Source organism: Tremella mesenterica (assembly GCF_000271645.1).
Source record: "Tremella mesenterica DSM 1558 unplaced genomic scaffold TREMEscaffold_3, whole genome shotgun sequence".
NCBI classification, from domain to species: domain Eukaryota; kingdom Fungi; phylum Basidiomycota; class Tremellomycetes; order Tremellales; family Tremellaceae; genus Tremella; species Tremella mesenterica.
Window position 1 is genome coordinate 1,721,120 of NW_006711227.1, and position 24,884 is coordinate 1,746,003.

A 24,884-nucleotide genomic window follows, 5' to 3' on the forward strand; every position below is an offset into this window, starting at 1 on the left:
AAAGCAGTAACGAGTGTTTGATACCCTCGCTGCAAGATTCACGAGACATGTTACATACTTGCATTCCGACTGAAAGTGGGAATTTGAGCAAGCATGACAAAGGTGGGAAAAGAATGATGACATTTGGATGAGAAGGGAGTCGTCAATACCTCCTGATCTCCTGAACTCCATGACGTCGTTCTTTTTTTTATCCTTCTTTTTTTGAAGAATCACGAAGAGCAAGGACGATCCGACAGTCGGAGCTTCTGCCGGATCCCGGAGTAACGAGTCATACCTCTATCGGCGCCCTCAAAGGGGGGGGGATGAGGTTCACTCCTCCGGTTGGGGCGGCGAGTGGGGATGCAGGGGTGCTCGGAGGGGGCAGGACAGGAGGTCAGATGCCAAGCAAGCATGACAACATGATGGTTGTGAACCGATGAAGAGGAACAATTAAAGTCAAAGAGGCTCGTGTTTGATTGATCAAGATTATGACGAAGGGGGGGGGGGGATGCGAGCCCATGGGCCATGGGGGCACAGCTTTGGGACGGAGGGAATACGGAATATGGGATGGCGTATCAGGTGTCCAGATTGGGGGCGTACACTATGACACTTCCTTTGGTAGATGAAAGTGAAAAGAAAGGTTGATCAAACTTGACTGACAGACCATCATACAGCGATCCAACGATTCGACGATTCAAAGAGCAACGACCGACATACTGAGAAGGAAAAAGAAACACAGAGAGAGAGAGAACAAGAGACAAAACTCACATCTTCTCGCCGATCTCTCTCCCTCTCTCTGTCATATGGGTATTGCGTATCCATATCTTCTACAGTCAAACTTTCGGTTCGGTGCCGTGCAACGGTCCCTAGGGCGGGGATGAGGAGGGCGTACTCTCGGACAGATGTAATGGGGTTGATATCGAAATATGAATCAGGTGTGATTGAGGCGTTGGTCGAAGATGGTAAGGCGGTGAAACACAGTTGACGATGTCTATAATGAGTGAGCGATGTCATTTCGAAGCAGGGGTAAGATCGAGAGATTGATGTGGAACATGAGGAGGAGAGATAGAGTGGATATTGTGAGATATGAGGTAGTTTTAAAAGCTGATTTGAGAAAACCAAAATGAGAAATGATCTTTAGCGAGGATTTTACAAAATCTCAAGGTTAGGTACTAAGGTCCTAAGTACTCGGATACTGAGCGAAGTGGTGCAAAGGAAGGACAAGGAGATGATTCCGTCGTTGTCGCATAACGAAACTCCGAGGAGAAGAAGCAGAAAAAAAAAAGATGATCATTTGATCACTAACCTGTTAAATTACCCGTCGACCGGAAGCTCCAAAAGAGGAAAAGGGAAAGGAGGTTATGATTTTTCGAACCAAGGGAGGAGGGACAACCGCCGAGGTTTCAAAACTCTTTTTCTTTCTCTTTTTTGATTCGGTAGCCTTCCGTTTGATGTAGCGTAACCAAGGTTTATTTTTTTGTTGATTGTGATCTAAAAGGAAAGATTCACTCCGACTGAACGACCGAACGACCGAGGTTCGATTTGTGATAGATATTTCCTTCTTCCCTTCTTTCCTTCTTTCCTTCCTCCCTTCCTCCCTTCCGCCGGTTGGTTAAAGGCTCGTGTGTCGTTTAGACCGCGGTTACCGTTTGAGAGCGATTGATGGATGACAACTTGATCGCGAGTCCAATTGACAAGCTTATTGATGTTGATGATGATGTTGATCGTCCGATGTTTGAGGTAGTTTTAGTATCGGCACTTGTCCCACTATCTCCACTTGGGACTTTGTATCGGTGTACCTCTCCTTGTTTTGTCCTTCCTTCAATCTCGACTCCTTTCCTACTATCTCTTTTGATGCTGGGACCAAAAACACCCCAAAGGTTCGATCTGTCCAAACTTGTACGAGTGATACTTTCGAAGAGCGAAGAAGAGTTGGGAGACAGGAAGGAAGAGATGAATATGCGAATGAGATGTTATGGTGATGTCCCCTTCTCTGCTCTCACCATCCGTATCCCGTTTACCGTTTACTAGTATCCGAAAGGGCCAAGGGATTGTCCACTGTCTGGCCAGAACGCTTGAATCGATAGGAATTACTTCTACTCTTGACTGGTACTCCCTCTCTCTCTCTGTCTCCACTTTATCAATTTCCCCCCTCGCTCTGGCTCGTACCCTTCTAAACTTCTAAGTCGTACCTGCTCTGGCCGGAAAGAGAATCAGATTCGAATCTCGTCTCCGTGTCCGCCCCGAGTTAAGGGTAAAAGGTTTGAGGTACAATTTCAGGGTTTATTTCAATTTCATGTGCCTGATAGTAAAAAGGAGAGTTTTCTTACCACAAGTAGTAGTTCCTGGTTCCTTAAAAGACCTGGGGAACCGGTGAATAATTCACGCGGTCAAGAATAATGTGTCTTACACTGTGAGTACTCGCACTCGCTTCTCATGCCGCCATACAAGATGTTACTATAATCCCAATCTTGTGAGTCAGGCATTCGGTGTGAGGAGGATATGGAGTTTCAATATCCGAAGTAGTTTGACATTTCGGACGAATTGTAAGATCTTCAGGTCCCTCAAATTCTTTGGATTTTTCTTCTTTCTCCCGAAAACGCGGAGATCGTCGTCGTCTTTGTCGGTTTTCGGTTTTTCCCCATTGCCGCTGATCGCTAACTCGTGTATCATATGCCGCATCACTTGCACTTGACACCTATCTGTTTTTACTTCTCCCTTATCCTTTCCTTTCCTTCGCCCATTTCCTCTCTCTCTCCGTCCTTCGGTCTTTTCTCCTTCGCCCTTCCACCTCGTATCTTAATTTCTTCCCAAGTAAGAGGTAGAGTACGTTTCCCAAATACCAACTTTAATTTCCCCAAAGACGCCGTTTCCGGTACATACTTCAAATTCATCTTATCCGAAACACTCAATCGTCTACCGTTCAGAAAATCACGACTTACGCCCTGAAGATCAGGTCCAAACCTTCCTCTCTTCTCATCTCTACTCCCAACTCCCCGATCCCCGGTCATCGGCTCTCACCAGCACATCTTCCCGTTTCCCAATCCCAATTCCTAGGGCGTCAAAATCGGGCGCATATTCACAGATTGGCAGATGAATAATACAGTATGTTTTTTAACATAGGCCCCGCATCTCCGCATCTCCGCAACATGCAACATAAACACGTGAATGTGGAGGAAATATACATACGTACGTAGATGATCGTTTCTATTTCTGAAATGGTTAAATTCGATTTGATGCCAACTATCGTTCACTCGAAAGAAATCATCGTGAGTGACGATACGAGTATGTATATGAAAGTATGGCTGTTTTTCAAGTCATCTGAAACTGTAGAGTAGATGATTGATTGATAGACAACCCAATCATGAGAGTGAGTATTTACTGATGAATCAATCCCTCCACCATGGAGTCAATTTGGATTGACTGACGCCCTGAAGATGTTTATGGTACGTCAACTCAAAGGGGACAGGTAGGAAAGTGAGACTGTTGATTTTTCGGCATTTTGTCTTTCGGGAGAATCTCAAGAAACCCAAGATCACAGGATACCTTAACTACCTACTACAAACCTGGTACGTGCGCCGAGGGCGTATGGAATCAATGAAGAAAATACAAATATCAATGGTGTGACTATTGATAATCGTTCACGCCCATCGGGATCGTTCAAGAGATCAAGTAAGAAGTATGAAGTATGCAGTATGCAGTATGCAACGTGAAGTATCAAGTATGAAGTATGTACAAGTCCTTTTCTTATCCCTTATCACTTCTTCACCTTGTCCGAACAGCTCCGACTAGTATTTCCAAGTCTCTACACCTACATGGTCAGGTCAACCTCCGTACGCGCCGGCCGCCGGTGGTTGATGACAAGATCGAATCATCGAAATTTACTTTTCTCATCTTTTCAAAGTACGTTGTTTCTCCGCACTTTCCACAATTTTCTTCTCTACAAACATACCTTTTCTCTTCCTGACACTATCAACATATCCTTTAGCGACATTGGCTCGATCTGCTTTTTCACCTAAATCTTCTAATTCTTCAATAGTCGATGGGACCCAAAAAGGATCTTGATCGAGTGTTTCGTACCCTGAGAAAATGAGTTGTGGGGAAGCTGCGCCAGATGTCCTTTTGCGGATTTCTAATCATCAACATCGTATTCCAAATACCACCACTTGATCTGTCTTTCCAATTGCGTCAAGAAATGTGTTCGAGTTATTACGCAGACTCAATGTGATGAACAAAATAGATGACGTTATCCTTCTCTTGCTGATGTGTACTCCCGCAGAGGGTGAAAAGAAGGGGAGAAAGAGAGGTGGGGAAGGGCCGGAGAAGTGGGAACAATAGATGAAGGACGTTGACTGAGAGAATATCAAGAATAACTCACCATCGGCAAATCCAAAACTCTCCACAACAGGTAACATTGCTCTTATAGTAAAGAACGAAGTTCCTTCTTTCATTTCTTCCGAAACTATCCGACCTCTACGACGAGCAACAACAGCGTATACTTTACCAAGTACGTCGGCTTCCTGATCAGCTGATCCCCCCACGTCTACGAGCAGCTGAGATAGGGGGCACGACTCACTCGAAGCTTGAATGTCACATGTATACATTGCTAATTTGATCCGAGGAGACCAATCTAACATGCCTGCTCGACATGCGTCACGTACAGAGGAAATGAGTGCGCCGACTAGGGTTGACGCTCTCGATTTGCCTCAAGTGTCAGCAGACGCGCGACACACTTGACCTTTTCCTCTATCAGGATCACCGACTCTTTGTGACTTTTTCAACAAAGATCGTGGTTCTGTGAGCCATCACACCAACTGGCTTTTGCTACAGGTAAGGCAAGGATGGTCGATAAGGACAGAGGACACGAGAGACAACTCACCAGCATCTGATTCTGTCTCCCTATTATACTCGACACTTTCCACCACCCAAGCCATTCCTACTACCGGCTCCCCACATAATGGTCCTGCAAAACTAGCCATCTGAAAACCTGTCTCCACACTCCCTTCAAAATCCCTTAACAGCCTCATCTCCGCTCTCACTTCCGAATCTTCATTCACCGCTTCCGTGTCTTCCCTATCCGAAGCGATATCAGCCGAAGCGATCGCTTCTTCCATCGTTTTCCCTTGTTCTCGTGCCAGAGCAGCACGGTTCTCTCTACTACGCAATCGACTCGTTGTCGGTTTTCCAGGAGGGTCCAATAATATATTCGCCCCGATACGTTTAGGACCAAAAGACCATATCCTATCACTTGCGCCTTGCCACTCCGAACCTGCCTCATCCAGCAAAGTAGAAAAAGTAGACCAAAATTCTGAGGAAGAGATCACACGAGATCCTTCCGTCCTCTCGTCAGTCGCGAGGTCGGAGGAATCAGAAGAATCTTCCGAATGAGGGCGATGTTGGACAATCATAGAACCTATCGTCGTACCGTTCAGTGATAGAAATTCGGTGATGGAGGAAGGAAGAGGGATAGCACGTATGGTGAATGTTACCAAACCATTAAGTAAAGATCCATGGATGGTACCCCTTTGTGCACCTGGAGTTTTGGGTGGAGACATATCTACCAATCAGCTACTATATTCTAGCCTTTCACCATTTGGATTGAACTGACCTGGAGCTCGGACGGCTGTTTCACGGAATGGTACGATTGGAGCTGATGGTTGTATAGCACATTTGGCAAATCGTTCTCGTAAATCTTTCAAACATCGCTATAAATTATCAATAAATCATCATCTGAATGGGGAAAAGACTCACCTCAAGATGCAGTTCACCAGCAGTCAGTATGACATGTTCTCCTGTTTCCTGAACGAGATATTCCGCACAAGGGTCAGCCTGACTGAGGATCTTCAAACCCCGAACCAACTTCGCCATATCTGCCGGATTATCAGGTTCTAATGCTACACGAACTATAGGAGCTGATTGCAATATCACCCCAGCCAAGTTGATCAGCTTTTGCTGACCTACTTCCTCTACAGTCACTAGACCCTTCGCAGACGGTGCCCAGAGCGTGGCATTACGAGGTATTTTACCTTCGAGTCCCCCAATAGCGCATACATGACCAGCTGGGACGATATCGACAGCCACCAAGTCTCTACCCATCATAATGTACAGGTCGGTGACTTGGATTTTGCCGACATGAGGGATGTTCCGTGGATGTGATGGGGGTAATGTCGGATCGTATTTCGGTAATGTGGCTAGGAATGCTGTGTTCCGTCGAATGGTACCTGAGAAAACTCGAGAGAACCCAAGTAGAACTTCAGAGCTTGGATCAATCGTCTCGCCATTGGTTACGCTTCCTGAAGGTATTCCAATATTGAGATCCTGGAGGGGTTTGAGTACCTCGTCGGCTTCTGGCACGGCTTCCACATGATTGTCGGGGAGAGGTATACCTGGAAGAGTGTCTGCAGTCTCAATCTGGTTGGCTAATACTGCTGCCCGTTTCTCTCTCTCTTCCCTCCCCCGTCGACGCATCTCATCAGCAGTGAGCTCACGAGGCTTATACTCGGGCAAGTCTTCTCTTCGCACAGCAAACATCTTGCTCACATAAGTGACTACCTCCGAGGCCTCGCTTTGATCGCAGGAATACAGTGCTCGTTCAGTATCGTTCGTCGGAGGGAGAGGGGTGGCAGAGGCAACTGCTTTTGCGGGATGAAGCATAAATGGTACGCGAATGGCTTGAGCTTCCGGAGGGGCAGGAATAACTTCGACAATTGCTTGGAAGGTCGCTGTTGATAGGGGAAGCCATTGTTGCATTACGATGTTGAGTAGATTTCTCGTATCTTTCGATTTCAGATCCCGAGGGGAGATTTTGACCGAAAGAGCAGTGACAATTTTCTGTACAGCATCTGGATTACTAAATCGCTCAGCAACTATATTTATTCGGACTGACATTCAATCGTTGAACTCACTAATCCCCTAGAATAGTCTCATACACCTTCCAAATATTGTCCAAGACAAACTGGACGAACATCGGTTTCAAAGCTCTCCCCGCTAATTTCTTCCTCCCGACCACCCTTTTAGTCTTGGGATCCAGAAACCAATCTCCCCAAAGAACTCTCCTCAAATTCGTTTCTTTGATCCCCAATTTATCCGCGTACAATCGTGCGAATTTCCCTAATCTGAAGGCCCAGCCATCGATGGCAGAAGCGAACAAAACGTTTCCTCTATCAGGAGCGAAATATAAATCTACGTCTTCCTTTTCCTCATACTGTCCAAAATCTTCGTGCTCATGTATATCAACCTCATTTTGAGAAGTTTGACGAGCTTCAAGTCGTTTTTCTCGTTCTTCACGCCATCTTAGATCGTCTTCCATTCTCTCCGAAGCGTAAAAAGAACCCATGACAGCGTTAACCTGTTCGATGAGACGAGATAGATGGTGATATGCTTCAATGGGGGATAGTTTGAGATCGGTGATAAGACGATCCATTTTGTTGATAACTAGTACAGGTCGTAGTCTGTCCATCCAAGCTTGTCGTAGAACAGCAATAGTCTACACGTCAACTGAGCCTCGATTGTCCCAAGAAGTGAGAAATGTCTATGTGATCTTACCTGAGTGCAAACACCTTCAACCACATCCACAAGGACCAAAGCCCCATCACATAATCTCGAAGCGGTAGATACTTCCGATGCGAAGTCTACATGTCCAGGGGTATCAATCACATTACACACATGTTTGCTAGTAGAAGCTACCAGTCAGCATGTTCCATGGTTCATGCGAGAAAGATTAAGCTGACCAATACCATCTGGTCCAGTCCGCATCATGTCGAATCGAAGAGACACGGCCGAACTCTCCATGGTGATGCCACGCTCTTGTTCGTCTTCCCTAGAATCGAGAAACCTCAATTTACCAGCCATACGATTTGATATGATATTGTTAGACGATAAGAGTGAGTCTGCAAAGGATGTTTTGCCATGATCGACATGAGCGACAATGGTCACATTCTTCAACGTCAACTTCCATATGACCGGGGATGGGGAAAACTGACCCGTATGTTGGCCAGCGGTACGTCAGTCGATTGAGCGGTCATGATTCCGGAATAAAGTTTCCCTAAGATCTTCAACCCACTTACAGGGGTGGGTCTCGACAGGGAAGAGAGACCTTTGTTTGATATATGAAGGAGAAGAATGGAAGGGAAAAGAGTGAAAAGTTGAGCTGGAATGGGCCAAAATCGAAAACTTCGGATCCGAAAAATGACGATGAAAGATTCGTTGAATTGACTTTTCGCTTCTGTCTCTTTCACATTACTTACAATACACCAAGTAGATAGAACATCTCGACTGAATTGATAAGAGGCTAGCTCCGGTCAACGTCATGGTGGCCGATACAGCCTACTACGATCTACTTGAGATTCATGTCACGGCCGATGAGGGCGAGATCAAACGTGCCTACAAACGGAAGGTTAGTGCTTTCCTTCTTCTTCGTACCGAGTATGAGCTGACAAGTTAGGCTATGCAACATCATCCTGTATGTGTCGCAGAGCTTGCCAAGAGGAGATTTATCTGATCAATATAGGACAAGAATCCGGATGATCCATTGGCCCATGAGACTTTCCAGAAGATAGGTCAGGCGTGGGTTTTGTCTTTCTCCTTGAAGCTCCAGCTGACAGGGCAGGTATGAGACTCTGTCTGATCCTAATCTGGTATGTCCATGTCTTCCTTATTCATGTGCTCCTCATTCATGCCTTTCTCATCCTTTAGCATTCTGAATCTGCCTTCCTGCTCTATTCTACCAACGACTATAATCATCCTGCTGTCCTTATGGTCATTGTCAGTTTCTTCGTCCCGCTTTGGTGGCCGAGCACCGAGATATGGATGCAAAAGGCGGAAGATATTGAATAAAGATGATGCTAATCAGAACTAGAGAGAATCATATGACAAATATGGTCCTGACGGTCCCTCCAGCTCACACGGAGCGGATATGGACGATCTCTTCGCTTCCATGTTCGGGGCTTCTTTCACTTTCGACTCCGCTGGTCCATCTCGACGATCGAAACCGAGTAGAGGGCAGGATACGAATGTACGATATGAAGTGAGTTTAGAGGAGGTGTATAAAGGCAAGACTGTGAGAATGTCGTTGGAGCGGGATAGATTGTGTGGTGGATGTAGAGGGTGAGTTATTTTTCTCTTCCCCACTATGAGCTCCGTTTCAAATCCCCATAAATCCTACTCCGCCATCTCTCTCTGACTTCCTCCTCTGACACTTGATCACTGTAAGAGATCATATGAGAGGGGGATGATGATGCTATGAAGGCATTCATCACAGGGAAAATGACAAGATGGGGGGAGGTATGAAAGAGACGGACAAGACTGATGGACAGTTCCGGTGCACGGCCCAATGCCGTCCCTGTCAAATGTGGGACATGCGAAGGTAAAGGTTCTATATATGTGCAAAGACACGTGAGCCCCTTCATCAGTCTTGCGAGTGAGCTGACCAGGAGCTCGGACCCAATCTTGTCGGAAGGATGAAAGAGGAGTGTACGGCATGTCAAGGTGAAGGTAAAAGAGTGAGAGACAGAGAAAGGTCAGTTGTTCAGCGTCCTGCTCAAACACAGAGTATAGCTGACGAACAGATGCAAGAGGTGTAAAGGTGCAAAAGTTGTAAAGGAGAAGAAACAAGTCGAGTTTGACATCAAACCTGGAACTTTGGACGGAGAGAGAATAGCTCTAAGAGGGGAGGGCGATGAAGCGGTATGCATCCTTCTATTCTTCCATTCTCATCTTGTTTGGCCCCCCTTTCCCCCCAATCCGTCGATCATTCTTCTCTCCCCAGCCTGCAGTCAAGTGAGATCATCCGCATCTTCCGATTCCGATATTACTGGTGGATGAAAGATGAGCTGACTTGCCAGTCAGAAATACCTCCGGGAGATGTGATTTTCCAAATCAGACATCGACCACATCCTCTGTTCCGACCGCGCCCCTCCGGCCGTCCACACGATCTCTCCATGACCCTCCCCCTCTCTCTCTCCGAAGCTCTCCTTGGGTTTTCTCGCGTGGCTTTTGTCCATCTGGACGGAAGAGGTATACGGTTGGTTTCACCTAGAGGACAAAGAGTGATTCGCCCATCAGAGGAGTTGGTGATCAAAGGCGAAGGTCTGCCGATGAGGTATAATGACGGTAAAGGTGATTTGTGGATAAAGTTTGAGGTAGAGATGCCTGGTACGTCCTGGGTGGCGAGACAAGATCCAGAAGTGAGTTATCGTTTGTTATCCTTCTCGAATTGGTCGATGATCGATGATTTGCTTCTCTCCTGCTCCATCGACGCAAAGCAAAGATGGCAGAGGAAAGGAGTCCCGCTGAAAGAACAGGGAAGCGAGCTTCAGCTGCCTGGTCCGTTAGGGGATATCCTCCCTCTACCACATGTCGTCGATATCAGGTGTTTATTGGACCCATGATCCCTTCGACATGCTCGTCACTACACATGAACCCATTTCCAAATCAAAGCCCTCTCCAATATCTAACAACAAAAAGTGTTCGCAGTCGCCTGGGCCTTCCACCTCCAGATGTACGACAGTCGTGTCGCATCTTCATTGTATCTGATAGATCATACCACTCTTGCATGCATGTCGTCCGAATTCAAGACGTTTTCTTGCGTTTCACATCCTTGGGCGTTTGAGATCCTTCGGACTTGCGTTTTTTCTTGCCGTCATTGATGAGGTTTTGACCAGAGGAGGGAGTTTCCACTACTTTTTCTTCCGTCTCGGTGGATGTGTCAATGACAGTGGGTCCAGCCGTCGCAGTAGGAGCATGCGGAGTATCCATATTTTTTCGACCCTTTTTGGATCGTTTACGGCCAGTAAGGACATATTGACAAGTCACCCCATATTCTTTTTCTAACCCTAGGGGAGAGGTAGAAAGTGTGATTTCAAGCCAAGGGTGATGTGACATCTTTGGTCTGCTCGTCAATTTCTCCGTCACCTGCACAAATCCCCTCCGATATGATCCCTCGGTCCTGGCAATCCAGACACACACTAGTGACCCATATTACTTGTCCGCCAAAGTCCAGATCACAACCAATGCAAGTGTTGTGATTCCAATAGAAAGTACAGATGAAAAGAAGTAAAGACTATGCAAGACAAACTCACTTTGTCTTTCCCTCCAACACTCTATTTAGATCCACCGTCGCTTGCTGATTCTCTGATCCAGTGATCGTATATTGCCACAATCCTTTCCTAGATGTCTCCCTCGCCCAGACTATGTACTCCCTCTTGACTCGTTCTACTACGGATATGAGCTTAGGAATTGAGGTGGTACAGGTTTGTAAGGTCATGGTTGTCTTTGTCTGCTTGGGTTTTGACGCGTCGGTGATGGGTAATGGACGAGTGTGAAGGGTGAGTGGTCTTTGAGGAGTTTCCTTGATGTCAGCTATGTAGATGCCTCGTCTGCATTTACCCAGAGGAAGGAACGTGAACGAGTGTTGAGCAGAGTGGGAGCGTCTCGAAGAGCAGGTACGGAGATCCAGGTAGCAAATGAGAGACAGTATACGATAGCTCCGGGGGTAGAACGAGTAGGACTCAAAAGATGGACTTTGTGAAGTTGGAGAGCCCCCAAGACTCACCTTGAGAAAAGAAAGAGCAAACTTGACATAATTGTTTAAATCCCCTCCAGAAGCTATCCTCATTTGATATGGACCATTCTCCTCTCCCTCTGACATTGTCTTATCGTCGGCTGAAATTGACTTGGAGGTCATCTCTCCACGTCTCTACCTTGCAGTTTTGGTCAACGACATCTTTGACATCTCGGACCGAAGTTCTTTGCGAGGAGATCAATAGGCGCGCCACTCGCAGACCTTACTTTTTGTGCACGCCTATCTCTCACATCCCCTCTTGAATTTCGCTCTCACCGCGACGCCTCTACATCTCTCTCAACGGCAACAGCAACATCAAAATCATCATGTCGATAGGACAAATAGACCCCGGTCAAGCCGTTTACGCTCAAGATGAAGTGAGTCCACATCCTTATCAGTGAAACGGGACAGAGAAGGGAATTGACACATAGAACGGAAGACCATTCATCATTGTTCGGTCCGTGCTTTCTTCATTCCTATCCATGACTATCTGACTTCCAGTGAACAAAGTAAGAAAGTCCGTACACATGGTTTAGAAGCTATAAGGGTATGTTATTCTTACTTCATTTATTGTCATGGTGACCATGAGCTGATGAGAAAGAGTCATATACTCGCAGCTAGATCAGTGACGAATATCATCAAAACTTCTCTGGGACCTCGAGGTGAGGGATACATATATCCAGAGGTCGACTGAAATTGATGAGATAGGTCTGGATAAAATCCTCATTTCGCCAGATGGAGATATTACCGTGACTAATGATGGAGCCACTATATTGGGACAAATGGAAGTGGAACATCAAATTGCGAAATTGCTCGTCGAGGTAAGCTTTTGGATTTGCAAGAGTAAGCTGATGAGAAGGTCTCGAAATCTCAAGATGACGAGATTGGGGATGGTACTACTGGAGTAGTCGGTACGTTCTTTTGTCTTTTACCATCTTATTCGTCTCTCGTGTATATATTCATTTAGACTGCTCGAATGGAATTTGCACCCTGAAATCACTTGTAGTAAAACATAAGTACAGACAGGTGGACGTCCATTGCCAAATTGAAGGATCAAAGTACAAAGGACAAACGATGAGGAAGTGAGACCGCGGCTGACAGAACAGTATTGGCTGGTGCTCTCCTATCCAGCGCTCTGACTCTCCTGGATCGCGGGATACATCCTATCCGGATAGCAGATGGGTACGAAAAGGCGTGTGCTGTAGCTGTGGAAGAGCTGGACAGAGTGGCAGATAGAATCGAGTTTAGTAAAGAGGACACTAGCAATTTGCTCAAGACTGCGAAGACAAGTCTGGGGTCGAAAATGTGCGTCGATCATCAATATTCTCCAGTTCTCCTAACCAGATGTCTTTGTTCACATCTCCGAGGAACACGATACCCTATTGCCACAGTTGTATACCATTGAGAAAAATATCTGTCTGACCGCCTCCCATGTCATCAAGTCCTTCTCCAGACACTGCGGGTTTGTTATCATCATGAGCTGCTATACATAACTTGGAAAGCGTTCATGTTGACGGTCAGTGTCTCGATAGCCCACGACAAATTCGCCTCTATAGCAGTAGACGCCGTTCTCTCCGTCGCAGACCTCACCCGTCGTGATGTCGATTTCGAGCTCATCAAGGTGGATGGTAAAGTCGGCGGATCGCTCGACGATACTTCCTTGGTCAAAGGTGTTGTGGTGGACAAAGACATGTCTCATCCTCAAATGCCTAGCGTAGTGCGCGACGCGAAGATTGCCATTCTGACATGTCCTTTCGAACCCCCTAGGCCGAAGACGAAACATAAGTTGGATATTGAGAGTGTGGAGGAGTATCGGAAATTGAGGGAGTATGAGAAGGAGAAATTTTTGGAGATGATAAAGATGTGAGTGGGCTCAAAACTCCTTGCCCATCCCCGACAAGTCATACCATAGTCATGTCAGTCATCGTGGTTCCCGACTTCCACCATCTCAGTGTGTTGATGCTACACCTTGCGTTATATGACAAGAATCGAGGCGGGACGGAACGAGGTGAGATACGCAATATTAGTCGCTCACACTTCAGGGTCAAAGATACAGGAGCCAACCTTGTCATCTGCCAATGGGGCTTTGATGATGAGGCCAATCATCTTTTGATGCAAAACGATCTCCCCGCCGTCAGATGGGTCGGAGGACCAGAGATTGAGCTCATCGCTATCGCCACGAACGGAAGGATCGTGCCACGTTTTGAAGATCTCACAGCTGAGAAACTTGGTCGAGCAGGTCTGGTCAGAGAGATGACGTTTGGGACGACCCGAGAAAAGATGTTGGTCATTGAGGAATGTGCGAATACTCGAGCGGTCACGGTGTTCGTGAGGGGAAGTAACAAAATGGTAAGTCGATGTTGAGTCTGCTGCCTATTTACCTCTCTCATCATCATCGTGCTCCTGACCCTCATCACCGACACCATATGTGGTTTCCTCTCACCGTCATGATGTTCAGAATGGGCGAGAGGTCAAGATTAAGGCGGGATGATGAAACAAGTCAGGATCACCATTCTAATTTCAGATCATCGATGAAGCCAAACGAGCCCTTCATGATGCACTTTGCGTCGTCCGCAATCTCGTCCGGGATAACCGAGTGGTTTATGGTGGTGGAGCAGCTGAAATATCCGCCTCCATCGCTGTCGCCAAGAAAGCCGACGAGATCCCTACCATTGAACAATACGCCATGAGAGCATTCGCCACGGCTCTAGACTCTATCCCTTTGGCCCTCGCTGAGAATTCTGGGTTATCACCGATAGACACTTTGGCGGATGTGAAAAGTCGACAGGTGACGGAAGGGAATCCGAGATTGGGTATTGATTGTATGGGAAGGGATGAGAATGGTGGGTTGATTCCTCTATTGCTTATCCTTCACTTGACACCATTCTCTCTCTTTCTTGACGCGTAAAACTCCTCTGCCGGTTTACTCCTTTTCTTCCACTTTGGTATGGTGATCAAAAGTGACTACTCTGAATCTTCTACACTGAATTGTGTCTGCTGTGAAGGGTAAACGGTCAGACAATGGCTCATGAGACAGACATGAAAACTCAACATGTCTATGACCCTTTGATAGCTAAACGACAACAATTCCTATTGGCCACACAAGTAGTCCGGATGATCCTCCGTGTGGACGATGTGATAGATGCCAGTGCGTTCCAAGATGAGTAAAAGGTTTGATCAAGGTATAAGCATCATAGGTGAAATGTGCATTGAAGTAGATCTCATGATATGAAGCATATGTCTCTTAACCTCTTCACTGATATTTCACAACTAACGACTATCCATGGTAGCAGACGAGTACGAGTATCGTACTCGTACTGTAGAGTACTTACTCGCAGTATTTTACACACGACGAACGGGGTTCGTCCGTTGATACCTAAGTAGTAGGGATGGAAGTGTTCAAGTAGATCCGAAAAGAGCCGACGGAAGGCCGGTTGAATACGGACCGGACCTCCTTCACATACTTACCGCATTCATTCACTTATTTCTCACTCTTCTCATACATTTATTCCACATTCCACACGTGTTCATAACACAGTCTAACAAAGATCACAAGAATCATCACAAGAATTACAAAGCATTTAGTCATCGTACAGTTAGATTAGTGAGTGAGTAATAGATCTTTTGATCGTTATATGTCATCACCCCGTACCTCTGTCTACAAAGGAATATAAATACTCTAGTTCATCTTCCTCAATTTTCACATTCCCATTCCATCTTCCACAAAACTCATCACACATTCTCATAAATTCATATCCAACCGTCCTTAAACTCTTTACTTTTTTCTATTTAGGATACACATTCACACTTCACTCCATCGATTTATCTGAATCAGCTTTTCCTAAGTTGCAAAGCTCAAAGTTCAGAAATGACAGAAGAATACGAAAGTCCCCCTACGGACCTTATCACCCTCACTAGACATATTTTAAGTCAACAATATGCTCTTGGTGAAACGGCAACTGGAGATCTTACCATGTTACTCATTGGGATTCAAGTGAGTTTTTCCATTTTTCTTCCAAAAGAAGACTTAACATTTGCTGATATGATCTTTTTGGTTTTAATTCTTTTTCTTCTATCATCGCACTTGATTCATTACTGTTTGCTTCTTTCTCTTGGGATCACACGTACTACACCCTTTTATTTACCTTCTCCCGCACTCTTTCTGTTCCCTCCCCGATATGGGCCGCAATGACTATCATACGACTCGGCTATGCTCAAACGACAATATTCATCACAATGTCATTATATTGATATATGTCACATGAAACATCACACATTACCACCACAGGTAACATCCAAATACATAGCTTCCAATGTCCGTAAAGCAAGATTAATCAATCTCGTCGGTCTGGCAGGAGCTACCAATACTACCGGAGATGATCAGAAAAAGTTGGACGTTTTGTCAAATGATATAATGGTAAATGCTCTTAGAGCAAGTGGGAAGGTGGCTGTCATGGTCAGTGAGGAAGTGGAGGAAGCTATTATTGTCAAGGGTGATTCGGGGACTTAGTGAGTTCATTCACATGTACCAAGTTTCCTACATGACTCTTCCCCCCCTCTCTGTCCAGTCCATCCATCTTTCATCTTCCCCTAGTTGGCGTTTGCCCTGGTCTGGCTACTTTATAGCTTCTCGTCGATTAGCCATCCATTTGGCTGGACGGGTGTTCTTGTGGTTTCGTCGCAAGCAAGAATTTGGTCGTGGGAGACGGAGCGTGGAACACTTGACTAACACCCAGCTGCGTCGTCTTCGACCCCCTTGACGGATCTAGTAATATCGATGCAGGTGTCAACGTCGGTACCATCTTTGGAGTGTACAAAGTGGTATGTCGACACTTGTAGTTAGGTTTCGTCGCTCACCCTCAGCTTCCCGGATCAAAGGGTAAGGTCGAAGATGTTCTGCGACCGGGAAAGGATATGGTTGCTGCTGGATATACTATGTGAGTGGAGCGTTATTCAAGGAAATCACATCATGGGAGCGCAGTTGTGATCAGAGCTGACTGAAAAGGTACGGGTCATCTTGTAACTTGGTTTTAAGCACTGGGAACGGTGTGGACGGGTTTACATTGGATGAGGTGAGTTATTGCACAAGGTCGGATAAATTCCCATTCAATTGGCTAATGCATGCACCTCCCAACGATGCTTCATCGCTGCTGATGCCCTCTCGAGTACCAACTCGTGATTGGACTTTTGCTCACTTTAGTCTCTCGGTGAATTCATCCTGACCCACCCTGCCATCAAGATCCCTCCCAGGGGGAAAATCTACTCTTTCAACGAGGGCAACTCGCTCCACTTCAACCCTCCAACATTAAAATATCTCGAATCTATCAAATACCCCGCCAACGGTAAACCTTACTCTGCGAGATACATCGGTAGTATGGTCGCCGACGTTCATCGAACGTTGTTGTACGGAGGTATTTTCGGGTATCCAGATGATAAGAAGAGTAAAGATGGTGCGTTGTTCACTGACCCTCGACCAGATGACGCCCTCTTCTGCCATATAGACCCCTGACAAAGAGGTAAAGAGTGGGATCGCTGACCCTTAGGTAAGCTGCGGATGCTATACGAAGCCTTTCCCATGTCTTTCCTAACTGAACAAGCTGGTGGATTGGCGACTACGGGAACCCGACGGATCTTGGATGTGACCCCGAAAGACATTCATGGTCGTTGTCCAGTGTTTTTAGGAAGTAAAGAGGATGTGGAGGATTTAATGAAGTGTTACGCAGAATATGAAGGTCCAAAGACGTGGTAAGGTAGGTAAGGTTGTGCATATATGTATAGCAGTGATGTTGGTCGGCATACATAGCATAGGTACATTCAGTACTAGTAAGTACGAGTAGCGATGGTATGCAAGGTAATGTGTCGACCGTGGGAAAGTGAACCCTGAATGTTGATCTTTGGGTTTTTCCCGATCCGTCCAACCAGGATGAATTTCAACTTTTTGAGTTGTACAATGTTCTTTGTTCTGCCAACTAACCCTTGACAGTTGTCCCTGGGTAAGTCACCTGTAACCTGTCCGTCCTCAGGAACCTACTCTACTGTAGCATAGGAGCGATTCAAACATGGACTTTTGACTTTACTTATCTACTCATCGTTCGTTTCTCTGTCCTGAGCAGCTGATGTGGTCGTGAGGAAAGTTGATATTTAAACATTGAACATTGAAGCAATAGTCAAGTTCTTTTCCGTTTCTAGTGTTTGTCTATAGTTTGTAACATCGGTATCATCAAGATTTACCTCAACCCATCGAATAGTATCTCATTATTTCTCCATCAAATACAGGACACCTCTGAGCGATCAACGGACACAGAAGAGACAGTAAGGACAAGTAAGAGGAAGAAGGAATATTTTGAAAGACCGATACGATAGTATTGAGATCTTTCATCCTTATTTCAACCTCGGGACTACTCGCAATGGCACAATCGACTGCAGGGGGGAGTATGATGTCTTCTTCAACAACGTTGAAATTAGCAAAGATTTATACTGGTTCGGCGTTTTTGGATGGATTTGGTATGTCAAACTCTCTTACCTCTCAGTCCCTTTTCACACCTTCCTCCTATTCCCCTCCCTCTCTTCTTCCTGCCCCCCCCCCCTTCTTCCTCCTAATCACTTCCTCTTCTTCGCAGCTCACCTGCCTTTCGACGAAAATGTGCCATCTTGTGATATCTTGTGCCTCAAGTATCCAAATCATCAAGAAAAGAAACAAGACAATGTTAATCAACAAGATTTCGAAACTGCCGATGATCCCACTGGCGGATACGTAAAGTAAGTTCATTTCATAGCTTCGACCCTTTATCCCTTTGCGGTTTTTGGTTGAGGGGGACAGATATGAGATCTTTTGCTGAAATAATAGTTATGTATCAAAATCAGATGCTCAATCTTTATCTCTAGTGGACATACAGTCCTCAGGGGAATTCGTGATGAGGGCAGATTCGGATAATCAGGCTTCTGGAAGAGGTAGGAATAGTGTGAGGATAAGTAGTAAAGATAAATTTGGAGATGTGAGCATAATTTTTTTTTCAAAACTTGTGCTTCTCTTTTTTGGATGTATGACTTCTTCTCTCGTTTGTTCGTCGTTGCTGAGATTTTCGGGTGGAGATGGCTTGTTCAACCGATTGGTTCGTTGTGGTGTTGGTGGATAAACGGATAGTTGGACAGCGAAATACGTGGAGATACGGACGGGTAGTGTGTTCAACTACCAGGCGACTTGCTCGAGAGTTTTGTGGTTCATGACCAGCTGGACTAGGGGCAGAATGAAAATGGGATTGGAGGACTGTATGGTATACTGACATCCAGGGAGTGTACATTTTGGACGTAAATCATATGCCTGTGGGGTGTGGAACCGTGAGTCAATATATCCCCAGATCCGTCTTCTTCTTCTTCTTCTTCTTCTTCTTCTTCTTCTTCTTGCATGAATACAAACTTTTATCGGATCTGCCTTTCATTCCACGATCTGTGAGACATTTTTATCATTGTCCATCAGAGATTATTCTTCAGTACAGCCCCGTGTCAGACACAGAGTATCCAGAAAAGCGTGAAGAGCTCTCAAACTCACCCCCAGTGGCCAGCATTCTGGACCACCACCAAAACAGGTTGGCCATCCGGCGGAGAGATAGATATCTTGGAAGGTACCAACGCCCTCCCTCGCCCTTACTCCACTGCATGGAACGCAACGGGAACCATCACAAATTCCACCACATCCGGTTTACCTTTAGTACGCAATACAGCTTCTTTACATACTGCGGATAATTGTGTCTTGCCTAGTGGGACTTATCAAACTGGTGAATTGGGAAGATCGGTATGTGCGGCAGATCTCTCTGGTAACACTGGGTGTGGAGTCGAGTTGGGAGGACAAGATGTTTATGGAGTGGATAGTTTTGGTCATGGAGTGAATGAAGTAAGTGGAGGATGGTATGCTATGTGGAGGGACGTGCAAAAGTGAGTATACTCCATTTGAACCCACTTCACCACTCTTCTTGTTTCATTTTATGTTCTCAGATCTCGTGAAGGTAGATGTCCTGTAACACCGTGCTGTATCAAACGAAAAGATTATCGTATCTTGGAACACTTTGGCGATTTGATGTTAGAGGGCGGTCAAGAGGGTCTTGAGAGGAAGACGATTTATAAAGTAGTTCGGGCGGTGTATACGTCTACTACTGGCCTCGAAACGCTACAAACGTTCCTGATGATGTCAAAGTGAGTTCTTTCCCACAGCTGGTTCTCTTTGGAATGTAGCTGAAAAGAGTAGAATGTCAATACGGTCAGTACGAACGTAGCTGGGTGGGGTGAACCCAGTGCGAATTTATCAATCCCTACGTGTAAAGGTGATTTCAACGATCATGTTATCGTTTTTAACCTAGCTTTCTGTGGAGATTAGTGAGTTACCCTCCTGGTTCTTCTCTCTCAGACACCTAGATATTTCGGTGCCACTATCGCTCTTCTCTCCTTTACTGCTTTGACCGGATCCTGTAACACACGATGCTTCTCTTTTGGTACATTACTCAGGCAATTTATCTCAACTCAATATCATTCACATTTTGTCTCACTCTCAAAACGACCCATCGATAGAGTTCTTCGGAACGATCAGCTCAGTGGAATTTGTAGCAGCCAGATCAAGAGTGACTCTCACTGACATCTCAGCGCCGAAGGAACGTACACGACTTCTGGATGTCCTTCCACATGTTCATCATTCGTCATGAATCACCCTCAAGCTTTCACCTCGGCTTACTGGTCTATAAACTCTCTGCGAGTTTACACATCTTCTGGTAAACCTGCATCGGGAGGTGGATTATCAACGGGTTCTATAGTTGGTATCGTCGTTGGTGTCGTTGTTGGTGTTTGTATCTTATTCGTGGGCTTTTTAGTGTGTAGAAGACGACGGATGGCTGGGTGAGTTGTCCCTTTTGTCCACATATCATCAATCATTTCTTCACTTTGAAAATCATTCACGAATTTCCCTTCTTTTCAGCATACATAATCGTCTTCCATACATGTTCTTGATATCATTTCACTATTCTACACAATATTGTTGCCATTCTATCGGATGTTCCCTGACAATGTACATCCCCCGCGGACCGAAGAGAACCCTTCTTATTCAGTGGCTTGTAATAGGAAGAAGTAACAGCAGTATCTAACGTACAGCCGTAAGAACCTCCCTATGGAAGTAAGATTACAAGATGATACACCCAAAGATCCCACTTTACTTTTCTCTCATCATCCTAATCAACGTAGATCTACAATACATTCTCTCCGTCCTTCATGGTCACGTATCCCATCAGGATTATCCGAATCCCCTTCCCCTTCTCCAAATTCTTTTTCCCGTTCTCTGACTCCTGATCAAATCAATAATGTAAATTTCCTCGATAATGTGGATCTTCCCTCTAAATCATCCAATTCAGGGTTTGTCGATCTTTCCTCTAAATCATTCAATTCAGGATATGTCGATCCTTCCTCTAAATCATTCATACCCTCATCTTCTAAATCAATCCATTCTGCATCGGTGGAACCAACAGATTTTCCAGGGGAAAGGAAAGATCCTCGTATGGAAGTTGATAAAAGAGGAAAAGTGACAGTGGTAAAAGCGGAAGGTATCAAATCTTTTTTAAATCAAAAACGTACGGGTACAACTACTTTACAACCAGGTCGGACCAGTCGGAATTATTTAACGGGGGAAACTGCCATTCCTTTGGTAGGAAGATCGAATAGTTTGAGAAGAGAAATGACTAGGAAAAGCATGAAAATGGGGGAAGATGGAGAGGATATGGAAAGGCAGATCTCTAGACAATTAACTCGAGGGGATAGGGAAAGGGAGATTTCTAGACAATTAACTCGAGAGGAGAGGGAGAGAGAAATTTCCAGACAATTAACAAGAGAGGAGAGGGAGAGAGATATGTCTAGACAATTGACAAGAGTAGAAAGGCAAGATGAAGGACAACAAGAAGATACGATCAGGGATAAAAGTTGGTTCGGATTAGGTCACTATACAAATTCTAAAGTATCAGGAACTATAGCAAGCAGAAAAAGTAGAGAAGCAAGTTGGGTAAAAGCTGCTCAAGATCCAAATTCCGGGAAAAGAGATAGTGTGGCTTTTGGTCGTGGTTGGGCTGGATGATACATACATAGACCTTAATATTTCATTGGTATGGTTAATTCAATGTTGTATTTCTCAGTGTACCTACCTCACATGCTCACCACTAATCGAGTACCGAGAAGAGCACTGGTACTGTGGGGTCATGGTGACTTGTGAATCCTTCGAGAAAGAAATAGGACAAGTCAAAGAACATTGGTAGTATCTTAAAATGATACTTGTGGGAGAGTAGTAGTACTTTTTATCCTCACTTGCATCTCACATGTCATCTCATTCACTCTACAAATCATCAAGGTCATCATTCCCTTCTGAATCCGCAATGTACTGGGCGATCTCTCTATCCCTTTCTCTCGCGTCAGCCGAAGTGTCGAGTTCTTTCCGATGAGCGTTGGGTGGGAAGCGCATTGCCTGTGGGTCAATCTAGCACTTCGACAGAGACAACCCTTTCGTTTATGACAATATGGTCTATAGACGTAAAACAAATCATGACAATACCGACCTGAAGCATATGAATATATCATGATGATATGGACTCAAAGCAGAGAATCGTATTTCAGGATATGACAATAGGGACTGAAAACAGAGAACCCAATTCCAAGAGATGTAGATAAGGAGGACGGGAGGGGGAAAAGGAGGACTCACCCGGACACTCTCATTATACATATTCGTACAAAGTCGAATCCTACTATCAAACTTTCTAGCAGGTTCTTCAGTTTCATACACATCTTTCTTCACCTTACTCTCCATATGTCCTTGAACATGATCGATGGTAGCGTCGATAACACCGTCTTTGATAGCTTTAGCAACGATGTATTCTGTATCTTCTTCACTTTCCAGCCCCAATTTCAAACAAACGTCACGCAAAGAAATCCTGGAATAGGCCAAGGTGATGGTTCGTAGAGCTGTCTTGATGACAAAGTGTCGAAGACGGAGGATTAAGAAAAGAGTACCGTCGGTCGTGAATGTTGATGAATGAGTTTGGAGAGCTGACTGGAAAGCTGACATATCCCCTACTCGAACGGCTGGTCGTTAGTTGCCATCTGGACGTACTGTATGGCATGGCGTTATGGGAAAGATGAGAATGTAAGAATCACTAAATTTCTTCATGTGGGCTTGTGTCACGGAACAGGCGAGTGGGCTCGAGTAGGAGTGTTGAGACCAGAGGGAGAGAAATGACACCCACCTTGGACAATGAGGAAGTACGGCGCAAGAGCTTCTTTGAGCACTGGCTTACGGAACAAAGCACGATCTGGGATGACACCGGTGAGAAGCACCACCACAATGTAAAACTTGTGAATCTGGCAATCAGCACCACGTTCAAACAAGACTTTTCAATCAAATTTATGATCTTGTCTCAAGATGCACCACATCTTCAGTCTGGGACCGATGGAGGAGTATGACATGGTATTTAGGAGGCACAGGAGGTGAAAGAAATAACTCACAGTCTGCACGAAACCAGGAGCCACTTCATCCTTCGGTGCCCTCCTGATGGCCCCAGTCAGATATTCAGCCGCCTCGGCATAATTCAACTGTATAGCCCGAAGACGTCCGCAGTAGAATAGATAACGGACGTTCTGGGCTTGGTTGACATTGCCATCGAAAGGTGTCTTGGCGACGAGCTTGTCGGCTTGATCGAATTGATCGTTGGCGAGGTAAGATCGTAGAAGGATGTTGATGACCGTGCACTAGGATTAGTCTTGTGCTAGAATGCTACAGGCGTAGAGCGGTGTGCGACCGCTAGGAGGCTGATGGCGGTGGTTGAACCCGCATGCTTACGGACAGGAGACAGGGAGGGGGGGGGGGGTAATGTATGACAGGACAGCAGAAAAAAGCGAAGATCCATGAGGTGATGAATTGATATCAGTTACTCACCTCCAAAGTCTCATCCTTTCTCAAAGAAGCGGTTTGACGAGTTGCGAGCAAAAGTCTGTAATCAGAAGTCGCCCTTTGTCTGCATCACAATCCTTTCCCCAGAGCTGACAACCGTTGCGCAAGGGTTCCCATCTCCTTATCATCTTCTGAACTATGGCAATATGGTAACGAACGATAAATCTGAGGGATTATTGTGTCGGAAGAATGAGGAAATAAACTCACGATTGTAATTCCTTCAATCTACCTTGCAACTCATACCCCCTTCCTAGATAAAAGAAAATTCTCGCAGCCAATTGATCCATAGTCCGTCTATTTTTCGCCGCGCAAAACTCCGCAGTCTCCATAGCCAATTCGGTCGCCTCTGCAACCCGTCCCGCATCCAGGTTAAGGAGCACCAACAACAGTCTTAGATACACCACACCTTCTGGGATCAAATCCCCCGTTTGAGGATCAAGAGGCGGGGTGTACTTCTTAGGTTGGGTCAAAGGGTTAGGGGTGTTTGTCCTGGTTATATCGGTGGATGGAGAGACCGAATTGTCAACACCTGGAACAGTAAGGGTGGATGATGGTCGTGTTGGTTGAGGTGCTAAGAGGGAAGGGACGGGGTCAAGGTCCATTTCTCCAGTATCTTTGGTAGGAGAAGGAAGGGCGTCGAAGTAAGCCGAGGCGATGAGGGATTGACCCGTTTTAGCTGGGAGTCAGTATGGGGTCCATACTAGGAGTCTTTTTGAGCTTTCCACTTTCACTCTGAACCACTTGTAGGAATGAAGAGGCTGAATGGCTGTGTACGAGTAAGGAGAGAACAGTCAATGAGGTTGAGAGGGAGAAATGCCTATCGAGTTGAAGGGGGAAAGCAGTGTATGTTCTCGAACAGAGGAACATAAGAGGGAAGAAGAGGAAATGGTCTCTTAACAAGAAGATAAACAGAGCATAGGTATGAAGAAAATCATGGACAATTATGAGAGACAACAGAGTCAAGGTAAAGTTGACTCACATCCTCTAGGAAAAGCCCCTTGCAAAACCCTTTTCATAACATGCTTATCAACCTTCCTTCTGGTATGTGTCAAAGTTCTCAAAACCCGAGCGGTCAAACGAGGTTCGATACTGCTCACACCTCTACCTATGAGTGTGATATTGATCAAAACCTCTATCTCGTCAGTTCATGATCTTCTCCCTTCATCATGACACTTTGAAAGTTGGATCATTCCACTCGTATTTCCGTGATCATCTTGGGGATGGAAATGAAAGACCGACCTTCTTCAGGCGTGACCACTTTTGGTGGATCAACTTTGGGAACGTCGGTTTTGACCTCTGAGGTAGGTTCTGACATCTTGTATGAGTTGGATGATGCAATGAGGGATGGAGGTATTGAGGTGAGGTGAGGTGAGATGA

General features: G+C 45.6%; 9 protein-coding genes across 9 annotated transcripts in view; 4 read left to right on the forward strand and 5 right to left on the reverse strand.

The window, feature by feature from the left end:
- The window catches only part of TREMEDRAFT_61372 (uncharacterized protein), a gene marked incomplete at both ends in the record, with an annotated part of 3,396 nt that extends 2,403 nt beyond the window's left edge, over positions 1 to 993 (reverse strand). The window contains one exon of the mRNA XM_007003567.1: positions 748 to 993. Coding sequence (XP_007003629.1) covers positions 748 to 993 — 246 coding nt within the window. The remainder of the gene's footprint in view (positions 1 to 747) is intronic.
- Positions 994 to 2,457: 1,464 nt separating this feature from the next.
- On the reverse strand, positions 2,458 to 2,990 carry TREMEDRAFT_61373 (uncharacterized protein; the record flags this gene model as incomplete). Its single annotated transcript, XM_007003568.1, has 3 exons — positions 2,458 to 2,636; positions 2,771 to 2,861; positions 2,922 to 2,990. 3 exons carry the CDS (start codon positions 2,988 to 2,990, stop codon positions 2,458 to 2,460), a joined length of 339 nt encoding a protein of 112 aa, XP_007003630.1.
- Positions 2,991 to 3,869: 879 nt separating this feature from the next.
- TREMEDRAFT_68249 (uncharacterized protein) lies at positions 3,870 to 8,003 on the reverse strand (the record flags this gene model as incomplete). Its single annotated transcript, XM_007003655.1, has 11 exons — positions 3,870 to 4,111; positions 4,358 to 4,495; positions 4,556 to 4,660; positions 4,706 to 4,725; positions 4,855 to 5,536; positions 5,588 to 5,684; positions 5,731 to 6,829; positions 6,885 to 7,465; positions 7,525 to 7,661; positions 7,710 to 7,917; positions 7,962 to 8,003. 11 exons carry the CDS (start codon positions 8,001 to 8,003, stop codon positions 3,870 to 3,872), a joined length of 3,351 nt encoding a protein of 1,116 aa, XP_007003717.1.
- A 284-nt stretch (positions 8,004 to 8,287) lies between these two features.
- TREMEDRAFT_68250 (uncharacterized protein) lies at positions 8,288 to 10,367 on the forward strand (the record flags this gene model as incomplete). Its single annotated transcript, XM_007003656.1, has 10 exons — positions 8,288 to 8,374; positions 8,423 to 8,440; positions 8,489 to 8,544; positions 8,588 to 8,615; positions 8,837 to 9,084; positions 9,294 to 9,372; positions 9,414 to 9,496; positions 9,546 to 9,663; positions 9,822 to 10,163; positions 10,281 to 10,367. The coding sequence occupies 10 exons, from the start codon at positions 8,288 to 8,290 to the stop codon at positions 10,365 to 10,367; spliced, it is 1,146 nt and encodes a 381-aa protein (XP_007003718.1).
- Positions 10,368 to 10,548: 181 nt separating this feature from the next.
- On the reverse strand, positions 10,549 to 11,593 carry TREMEDRAFT_61376 (uncharacterized protein; the record flags this gene model as incomplete). The annotated part of the gene is made up of 3 exons (XM_007003569.1): positions 10,549 to 10,867; positions 11,058 to 11,326; positions 11,531 to 11,593. 3 exons carry the CDS (start codon positions 11,591 to 11,593, stop codon positions 10,549 to 10,551), a joined length of 651 nt encoding a protein of 216 aa, XP_007003631.1.
- Positions 11,594 to 11,832: 239 nt separating this feature from the next.
- Positions 11,833 to 14,785, forward strand: TREMEDRAFT_43405 (uncharacterized protein). The gene is made up of 11 exons (XM_007003311.1): positions 11,833 to 11,916; positions 11,971 to 11,996; positions 12,041 to 12,086; positions 12,141 to 12,201; positions 12,248 to 12,360; positions 12,399 to 12,450; positions 12,646 to 12,844; positions 13,061 to 13,402; positions 13,582 to 13,888; positions 14,064 to 14,382; positions 14,577 to 14,785. The coding sequence occupies exons 1-11, from the start codon at positions 11,866 to 11,868 to the stop codon at positions 14,705 to 14,707; spliced, it is 1,647 nt and encodes a 548-aa protein (XP_007003373.1). The 5' UTR covers positions 11,833 to 11,865; the 3' UTR covers positions 14,708 to 14,785.
- Positions 14,786 to 15,407: 622 nt separating this feature from the next.
- Positions 15,408 to 17,288, forward strand: TREMEDRAFT_68252 (uncharacterized protein; the record flags this gene model as incomplete). The annotated part of the gene is made up of 7 exons (XM_007003657.1): positions 15,408 to 15,533; positions 15,828 to 16,048; positions 16,276 to 16,360; positions 16,403 to 16,476; positions 16,545 to 16,611; positions 16,740 to 16,989; positions 17,083 to 17,288. The coding sequence occupies 7 exons, from the start codon at positions 15,408 to 15,410 to the stop codon at positions 17,286 to 17,288; spliced, it is 1,029 nt and encodes a 342-aa protein (XP_007003719.1).
- A 960-nt stretch (positions 17,289 to 18,248) lies between these two features.
- TREMEDRAFT_28753 (uncharacterized protein) lies at positions 18,249 to 20,426 on the forward strand (the record flags this gene model as incomplete). Its single annotated transcript, XM_007003152.1, has 8 exons — positions 18,249 to 18,298; positions 18,387 to 18,534; positions 18,830 to 18,877; positions 19,095 to 19,161; positions 19,249 to 19,471; positions 19,666 to 19,729; positions 19,782 to 19,909; positions 20,174 to 20,426. Coding segments are annotated over 8 exons (981 nt in total), but the record flags the coding sequence as incomplete, so codon positions are not given.
- A 1,427-nt stretch (positions 20,427 to 21,853) lies between these two features.
- Positions 21,854 to 24,850, reverse strand: TREMEDRAFT_71399 (uncharacterized protein). Its single transcript, XM_007003723.1, has 8 exons — positions 24,747 to 24,850; positions 24,487 to 24,639; positions 23,715 to 24,183; positions 23,493 to 23,547; positions 23,063 to 23,305; positions 22,804 to 22,918; positions 22,263 to 22,642; positions 21,854 to 22,028 (listed from the first exon to the last, which is right to left on the reverse strand). Exons 1-8 carry the CDS (start codon positions 24,820 to 24,822, stop codon positions 21,900 to 21,902), a joined length of 1,620 nt encoding a protein of 539 aa, XP_007003785.1. The 5' UTR covers positions 24,823 to 24,850; the 3' UTR covers positions 21,854 to 21,899.
- Positions 24,851 to 24,884: the final 34 nt, after the last annotated feature.